This window comes from Labeo rohita, chromosome 12 (assembly GCF_022985175.1).
Source record: "Labeo rohita strain BAU-BD-2019 chromosome 12, IGBB_LRoh.1.0, whole genome shotgun sequence".
Lineage (NCBI taxonomy): Eukaryota > Metazoa > Chordata > Actinopteri > Cypriniformes > Cyprinidae > Labeo > Labeo rohita.
The window spans coordinates 26570825-26580318 of NC_066880.1; the positions used below are offsets into that span (position 1 = coordinate 26570825).

Genomic DNA, 9494 nt, shown 5'->3' on the forward strand with positions numbered 1-9494 from the left:
ATAGTAAACATATTTAACAATATTACTGCTTTTGCTGTATTTTAAATCGAATAAATGCAGCCTTGGTGAGCAGAAGAGACTTAAAAAAAAATCTTACTGTTCAAAAACTTTTGACTGGTAGTCTATTTGTACTGTACGGCTATAATATGACAGCACGGCCACATATTCGTCTTTGTGTTTAGTTGACATTTCACCAAATAGTATTTCGCTGAAATTAAAGCATATTTGTTTGTTTCTCATTCACACTTTCACGCAAAATTCATGCATCACGACAAAGCAGGCTCGTATTTTTTTAAGGTTTTATTAGTTCTAACAAAAACAAGTACCAGTAAACAACTAACCTTCTTTCCCACATTTATTTTACTTCACTATTTGAAATCTAATCTAAGTTTATTGCATTCTGATTATTAAAAGAAGTGGAGTCAAAACCTATCACACCCAATGTGGTTAAACTGGTCGATTTTGTTTAAAAAAGTTAAAAATGGCTTTTTACATCAGTGTAAAAATGTAAACAGTTTATTTGGCAGATTGTTATCACGTCAACAGCTAACTGATTTGACCTTTGTTGTTTCCTTATTATACCTCTTTAGTGACTACACGGCAAGCGTGAGAATATGTTAACAACAGCTTTTGTTGAAAGGGACAAAAAAGCCAGGGAAACATGAAAAGTGCAGAACAGATGGTGACAACAGAGAAAGACACAAAGGGCGTTTCTAGAGAGGCATTCATCTGGAATTATTATTATTAGCGCTAGGCTAGATCATGCATGTAGTTTCACAATAGGCTCGGGTCTGGTTCTCTGCGCTTTCAATTGGCACCCTAACTGCTTAGGTCGATCATCAAGTGCTCGTAAATCTGCGTCTTCCCTTTAAAGCTGGACGCCAGCAGGAACTCTCGGTTGTCAATGGACACCAGCGAGAATGCCCTTGGCGCCTGGACGTTGAGCTCCTGGAAGTGCACGAACTGGCCTTTCTTGGTGTCCCACTGATAGACCTGGGTTAGCGAGTAGTCGCTGCCTAGGATGGCGTACTGCCAGTTGCCGATGGAGACGGGCTGGAAGACCATGGATCCCCGCGAGGGCATTGTCTGTATCTCTGTGAACATAGAGCCGTCCCACTTCATCACCTTGGAGTCGCCGATGAAGCGCGTCAGACAGATAAACAGCTCCCCCTTCACCTTGAAGTGCTTGACGGCGTAGACGTCCTCCATCTCTGGAATGTCCGTCCGCCAGTCAAACTGCTTCTGGCTTTTGCTCCACTGGTAGATAACGGGCCTCTGCGAGCTGCTAGACAAAATAAGGTGAGGTTTGCCTGCAATGTCCACATACTCGACGTCTGTGTCACGGTACCACGGATGGAGAGACTGGTGAGAGTAGAAGCCGTTACCGTTCCACTTGTACACCGTGGTGGAGCCGGCCTTCGAGCTGTCCGCTATCACAAAGAAGAACTCGCCGTCCACACGGAAAGTCTCGATGTCGTTGGGCTTTCTGATTTTCAGAATGTCGATGTCCTGGATTTTGATGAATTTATTGGCAGAGTTGTCTCTTTTGTAGATGTGCGAGCCGCCGAAAAGTTGGGCGACTACGATGAAAAGCTGGTTATCGATGACCATTGGCTTACACACTACTGTGGAAGTGCCTGTAAGGATAACCACAGAAATGTAATTAAAAATTAATTTAGTCAACCAGTCTGGACAGGAGATGTGATATGTGATGCTCACTCTCTATGGTCTCATATGCTCTGAACTCCATGTTGACGTGATCCCATTCCATAAAGCTGCATTTTCCAGAAAAAGGCTGGGCGTATACGACATACTGATCATTCCCGAATGTAAAGGCCTCAACAGATATGGATTCAAATGCAAGGGTTTTCTTTAAAGCAAACTCTGCAACAAACAAACAAAGATTCATTTTTAGAGCCTTTCTTGTAGAGTAAATTTCCATATTACCAAAAATATATTGATAACACCAATTTGCCACTACTAAAAATATGTGACCCTGGACCACAAAACCAGTCATAAGGGTCAGTTTTTGGAAACTGAGATTTATACCTCATCTGAAAGCTGAGTAAATAAGCTTTCAGTGATGTATGGTTTGTTAGGACAGGACAATATTTGGCCGAGATACAATTATTTAAAAATCTGGAATCTGAGGGTGCTAAAAAATCCAAATATTGAGAAACTTGCCTATAAAATTGTCCAAATGAAGCTCTTAGCAATGCATATTACTAATCAAAAATTAAGTTATATATTTACAGTAGGAAATTTACAAAATATATTCAAGGAACATGATCTTTACTTAATATCCTCATGATTTGTGGCATAAAAGAAAAATAGATCATTTTGACCCATACAATGTATTTTTGGCTATTGCTACAAATATACCCATGCTGCTTAAGACTGGTTTTGTGGTCCAGGGTTACATATGAACACAATCTACATACAAAGAGTGCATCGTTACTGTTACTGATTCCATTTTACATGACAAAAATTGTAGTTAGTAGCATAATCCGTTACATTACACATTTTAGGTAATATAATCAGATTACTTTTGGATTACTTTTAGATTACTTTTGACTTCACTTATTTATGTGACTTAACTTGTTTATCACATTGACTTGAATGGGATTACCTTGTACCATAATGATGTAAAAAATGCAAAGAGTAAGAAAATATGTTCCATTCATTGTAATTTACAACATGAAGTGCATTAAACATTTTATTACATCAAGGTTTCCCAAACGAGGGTTCATAAAGGAACTGCAGGGGGTTTGTGGGTTTAAAAGAGAAGTCCACTTCCAGAACAAAAATTTACAGATAATGTACTCACCCCCTTGTCATCCAAGATGTTCATGTCTTTCTTTCTTCAGTCGTAAAGAAATTGTTTTTTAAGGAAAACATTCCAGCTTTTTTCTCCATATAATGGACTGCTATGGTACCCCAAGTTTGAACTTCCAAAATGCAGTTTGAATGCTGCTTCAAACGATCCCAAATGCGGTTGTAAATGATCCCAGCTGAGGAAGATAGGTCTTATCTAGCGAAACGATCTTTTATTTTCAATAAAATAATACAATTTAAATACTTTTTAATCTCAAACGCTCGTCTTGTCTTGCTATATGGAAAAACATCCTGAAATGTTTTCCTCAAAAAACATAATTTCTTTATGACTGAAGAAAGAAAGTACATTAGTACATTTTCTGTAATTTTTTGTTCTGGAAGTGGATTTCTCCTGAAAAGCTAACAATTAATAAATCATAAAAAATTACAATAAATCATTTTAAAACAAAGTCCCTTTCAACGAAAGCCATATTTGCAACGCCTCTGGCCAGCTCATACAAGACCAAGTCTTATCTTAATGAATGGGGGAATCTCAAAAACTGCTAGCTGAACTCACAAATAGATTACATATGTCAAATCAGCAACAAAAATCTGAAATTAATTGCCCCATGAATGTCGTTTCTTATGCTCAAATAGCATTTAAAAACCTTATTTTCCAGGCTAGACCAGCCAATGCACATGCGCATACATAACGTGCTTTTCCCATAGGAACTTGAGGCTAGACCAGCCAATGCACATCATTGGCTGGTCTAGTCTCAGGTTCCTATGGGAACCGGAGCTTCTAACGGCCGCTGCAGTGACGCAATGACTTTACCAATCAGCGACTGGCTCTTTCATTTAGAAGGCAGGACTATTCCTCAATCAACATCAAAGAAACGCTGAACATGCAAATGTGATAATTATAGAAATATTTATGATAAAATCTCAGGGGTACTTAAAGTATATACTTATAGTATATTTGATGAATAAGGTTTAGATAACAAAAAGTTGTGGAAAGCCTGCATTACATGTAAATAAGAAAGTGAATATATGCATTTTAATGAGTTTGAAAGACCAAAGCCTTCAAAAGGCATAATAATGCACAGTTAAGAAAAAAACTAGAGAGCTAATTCAAATAAAAATGAATGTGTTCATCAGTAGTTGATGCAATGTTGAAACCCTTCTTAAACCTGAAATGATTTTTGGAAATCCAGTGGTCAAATGCTGTGTCGCCACCTGACTAATGACTAGTCTATGTGTGAATGTCCACAAAACTGGACTTTTTGAATCTATATAATCAGTAGGCTATTTCAGAAAGGAAAATTTAAAAGATGAAAAAGAGAAATTATGGAGAATCAATGAATTATGAATAATTTATTGCTATTGTGTGAGTAATATGTAATCATGTAATCCATAAAAAAACAACTGTTGTCTGATTATGAGTATTTTAAAATGTAACTTACTGTAATTACAAGTACTTCATTTTTGGAATCTGATTACGTAATCCAGATTACATGTAATCAGTTACTACCCAGCTTTGTAAATACTATATAGCAAATCTTAACAGTTTGATGTTTATTGTTGCACACAGTGTAAGCCATAATGTTGCCCAGGTCTAACCTGCTCAATGTGGACAACGTGGGCAAAAATGTGTTTTTTGTAGAGCAGTTTTGAAACTATTTGTATTATAAAATGCTATACAAATACAACTGTCTTGACTTAATAAGTTTGTTAACTTTGAGGCTAATGGACGATATATCAGCCAGGCCAAATTATCATTTATATTTAGGAATTTTGTGATTATCGGCCTATAAATGTATCAAATAGCATGTATTTTTTAGCACACATTTTACTTTCCTTTCATAAAATTGCATTACAAACGTCAGCCACTGTGCTCACTGGCAGTGATATTTTAGTATCATTGATATACTATTATAGTTTTTATTAATATTTTAGTATTAACAAAAAGATTTTATTTTTAAATTTTATGTTTTCACTTTAAGTTTAGTTTTATTAATTTTGCTGCTTTTTTGTCACTTAATTTTTGCTTTTTTTTGGCCTTTTTCATGCTTTTTAATAAACAGGACAGTAGAGAATGACAGGAAAGTGTGGGAAAGTGTCAGGACTCAAACTCGGGTTGCCAGAAGTGCAGTTGCTCTATATGTCAGGGCTCTAACCCACTAACATAGATCTATATAGTTTTAATGAATTTTATTTACCACAAATATTAGCAATATACTTATAGATATTTGAATACTTCAAAAATAAGAAATATTGCTTTGGCAACTAGCTGAAATTAAATCTGTTTATGTTTTTTAATATTATATTTTATTTCAAGTAACAAAATGATTTTATTATGGTTAGGTTTTAGTTTTAGCCAGTGTTGGGGAAAGTAGTGCATGACAATATTGTATTAATCCCTAAAAACTAATTATGGTTAATAATAGTTAAAGTAACTAATTATGATACTTAAGTACCTTTTATGGAAAGTAATGTGTTATGTTACTTTTGCATTACTTTTGCATTACTTTTTAAAACTGGGCAGGGCTTGCTTGTTTGTTTTTAATATAAAAAGTTCTATTTTTGGCAAACGTAAAAGCGCTTTCACAACAAAAGTGAAATTAATAAACTTAAGGCCAAAGGAAAAGTAAATTCACGTCTGTTCAGCAGAATGCAGGAGAAGAAAGTTCAACAATTTTCAGCAATAAAAAAAAATACTAAAGAAACTTTTGCTTATTAGTATGGTTGAACTGGATAATCGAAGGTCAGGTGGTATATAAAATGGGATTAAATATATAAAGGATATTTGTATTATTTAACATTTTAATTATTGCAGGTTTGCATCATATTCTGAGATCGCATTTCACTGTTTTAATTCATTATGAGGAATACTGAATCTCTTTTTGTGTGCAGGTGAGTTGAGTAGATATTTTGTATTTTATATATTTACACAGCACACACAACTCCTCTGCACGTATTACCAATTTCTCTCAGCATGGGAACAGGAGAATGAGTCAGTCAGTAAATGGGAAAAGTAACTGGCATTTCGTATTTGAAAAAGTAACTCAGATATTTTCTTGTAAATTAAAAAGTAATGTGTTACTTTAATAGTTACCTGAAAAAAGTAATCTGATTATGTAACTCATGTTACTTGTAATGCATTACCCCCTACACTGGATTGAGTTTGGTTAGTTTAGTAATATTTAGTTTTAGTTATAGATTAATAGTAACCCTGCTGTCTATATTTATCATTATTTACCAATGCAATGGCCATCAACAAACATCAGCCTGCTACTATTTTAAACTATTTTGAGATCTAACTTTAAACATGTAAAATTCACACTCATTCTCTTATGCAGAAATTGACTATAAATAATGACGAATGTTGTGTTTTAAAGGTAAATATAGTAATGCCTTTTATTTATACACAATGCATTTCTAAGCATTTCAGCAGACATGTAGGATCAGATTACTTCAAAGCCAAAATCTGTTGTGCTCAGGAAAGTCTAGTGCACAATTACCTGCTGTAATGCAGTCAAAAGACTGAGGCACCAGGTCATTTATTTTCTTCCCTTGATAGGGTGGAGGCCCGCTGCAGTATAACTGATCCACCGTTGCATTAGTGCTGTACATCCATTCCACCAGCCACTTCAACTTACAGTCACAATTGAACATGTTTCCTCTGAGATCCCTGCTCAGTGGATTAATAGATTATATTTAAATCGCCTTTTCTTATATGTTATATATATCAAGAAAGTTGGACTTGAGTGGTAAAATACATACACTTTTGTTAAGGCATCCATTCCTTTGAAAATATCTTTGGGCAGCGTCTCAAGATTATTGTAGGCAAGACTCCTAACAAACAAAAAATTTTTTTTTAATTGTCAACATTAGTTAACTACGTTAGTTAACATGAACTAAGAAAGAACAATACTCGTACAGCACTTATTAATCTTGGGAGCTAACATGAGCATAAACAATTTTATAAACTAACATGAACAAAAAATACATACTAATATATATAAAATAATAATTAATTAGATAAAATCTAATATTATAACAATGTATTTGTATTTTATAGTTTAAAAACGTTGGTATACTCACAGGTGAATGAGAGATTTCAAACCTCTAAAGGCATGAGGCGAAATGGACTCGATTTTGTTGTTTTCAATAAATCTGAAACAGGGTGTTGCATTTATATTGAAACTGAGTGGTATTCTAAAAAGACTGAATGGTGACCGTTTCAAACACAGAAAATCAAACTCACAGATATTCCAGATGCGGCAGGCCTTGGAAAGCATCTTCGTTGATAAAGTCGAAAGAATTGGCTGTAAACAATCTAAGAAGACATGGAAAAAACAAAACATAGTTTCAAAATTTGTTTCTCTGGATATTAAAGAAATAGTTCATCCAAAAATTTGCTGAACTTTTACTTCAGACCATCCAAGATGTATATGAGTTTGTTTCTACATGAGAACAGATTTGGAGAAACTTTTCATTCCAGCACTTGCTCACCAATGGATCCTCTGCAGTGAATGGGTGCCGTCAGAATGAGAGTCCAAACAGCTGATAAAAATATCACAATAATCCACAAGCAATCCACATGACTTCAGTCCATCAGCTGCATGTTTTTAAGAAACAAATCCATCATTAAGACACTCTGTGCATGATATTTTTTTTATTGCTTTCTCCAGTGAAAAAGTCATTCAGTCAGGAGGGAAGTACAAACAGATCATGCAGTGTTTACAAGCAAAAACCATCTAAACAATGACATTCCAAACAAATATGACAGTAGATTTTCATGGGAGAAGACAACAGGGGATTTTTTTCACTGGAGGAAGTGTTATTATGGATTACAGACACTATTTTGGCCATAATTGACAGTTTATTTTTTATCTTGATAAAGGATTTGTTTCTGATAGACACACAGCTATTCACTTCACAAGATGTTCACTGATGGACTAGAGTGGTGTGGATTACTTGTGGATTATTGTGATGTTTTTATCAGCTGTTTGGACTCTCCTTCTGACGGCACCCATTCACTGCAGAGGATCCATTGGTGAAAGTAATGCAGTGTTCAGTTTCGACAAATCTGTTCCGATATGGCCTGAGGCTGAGTTTCATTTTTTAATAAACTACTCCTTAAGCAATGTTTCATTTGTTAACACAAAAAAGTACAACAACAAAACATTTGTGACCACAAATATTTTTTCACTTCAGATGTTAAATCAGCCTCAGACATGAGTATATGGCAATCAGTTTTTATTCTGATGAGGACAAAATAACATCGGCATTCTTGTTCTGTTTTTAATTATATTGCTGAAAGACCCCTGTCACACATTGTTATTTCTAGTATAGCATGTACCCAACCAGGCTGGTATTTTTACATAATCTTCTTATAAATTCTTTCCATGTGTGCCGATGACAAATTATTGCATAATCAGGATAGAAACAATAAAAGACTGGCCATATTTAGCATAATACTGCCGGTCAGATTTGGATTTGCCATTGTGTGAGTTTACATTTGCATAGAAATGCATTACTTACTGCCTTCGATGTTTTGTGTTCTGGTAGCAAGTCTGTATGACATTTTAAAACTGCAGAGATTTTCTTATTTGTTTATCACAAGGACAGGGCCATGTCCCTCACAGAGCAGCTGCATTGCATAATATTCACACCAATTTAAAGGCTTTGAGAAATTAGACACGCTGAAGAGTGTCCCCAAACTGGCTGTTTTAAAGGGGGACGGGCTGTAATTGCTTAGAACAAACATTGGACCACTTAACATGGTGATCACCCCATCCTAATAAAGAAAAAACACACACATAACACTAACAGAAACTCACAGAAGCTGAAGGGATGGCGTGTGGAGAAAGCTTCCCCCTGCAATCTCAGTGAACCCAGACTTCACAAATGATCTGTTGGGAAAAGAACCAGTGTAATTTAGATCTAAACAGTGTATGGAGAACATATACAACACATGCATATTGAAAGACTTACACATTTGAATCTGTATTGCATTGTTCTATTAATTCGTACTGTACTGGAGCATAATGCAAAGTGTAAACAGGACACTTACAGTGAGACGACATCGGGTGGGAAGCTGTGTGGCACAGATCTCACATTTTCACACAAGGCGTTATCTTTGGTGCATGTGCATCCAGGGGGGCATTTAGGCTGTTTGCCTCTTCTGCTCTCCACTAACAGCAGTAGTGTGGCAACCCAGAGCAGGAAAGTGTATCCCCTTATGCTCCTGTTTGCATATCCCATTCTGTCCCGGTGTATTCCTGAGTGCCGCGGGCTGCTGTGGTGTTTTCGCTGGTGATAAGTGCTGGTCTGCTGGTCGCCTCCCTTCAGTTGTGTCCGTGTGATGAATGTCTATGTCTCAGTGTGTCAGGCGCTCATCCAAACGATTCGTTCTGCTATAATGAAAATATCCAGCGGGCTCACATTTCCCTAGTTGCATGCAGATTTTGATATTAAACCAATTTCTCCTTATCTAAAAAAAACCGAGCAAAAAAAATCAACATGTGAAAATGAAAGTAAACGTAAAAAAAAAAAAATTATCGGACCAAAATATTTTTCCTTGGCGACGCGGGGAAAGCGTCAAACAATTCCTTCAGATCCTGGGAGAATCCCTCTTTTGCATCATGATGTACCAGCTGCCATCCAATGGTGTT

General features: G+C 35.8%; 1 protein-coding gene across 1 annotated transcript; it reads right to left on the reverse strand.

Annotated features, from left to right (window-relative positions):
- Nucleotides 1-274: 274 nt before the first annotated feature.
- lgi1b (leucine-rich, glioma inactivated 1b) lies at nucleotides 275-9494 on the reverse strand. The gene is made up of 8 exons (XM_051124960.1): nucleotides 8894-9494; nucleotides 8661-8732; nucleotides 7082-7153; nucleotides 6919-6990; nucleotides 6598-6669; nucleotides 6336-6505; nucleotides 1720-1884; nucleotides 275-1637 (listed from the first exon to the last, which is right to left on the reverse strand). Exons 1-8 carry the CDS (start codon nucleotides 9082-9084, stop codon nucleotides 820-822), a joined length of 1632 nt encoding a protein of 543 aa, XP_050980917.1. The 5' UTR covers nucleotides 9085-9494; the 3' UTR covers nucleotides 275-819.

Bases quoted from the DNA above. Each gene is read 5' to 3' on its own strand.
- lgi1b (XM_051124960.1), bottom strand. From the start codon at position 9,084: ATGGGATATGCAAACAGGAGCATAAGGGGATACACTTTCCTGCTCTGG. The intron at 8,733-8,893 runs GTAAGTGTCCTG...TTTTCCCAACAG, and splicing joins CCACCCGATGTCGTCTCACT to ATCATTTGTGAAGTCTGGGT. The intron at 1,885-6,335 runs GTAATTGTGCAC...TGTTTGTTGCAG, and splicing joins TTTTGACTGCATTACAGCAG to AGTTTGCTTTAAAGAAAACC.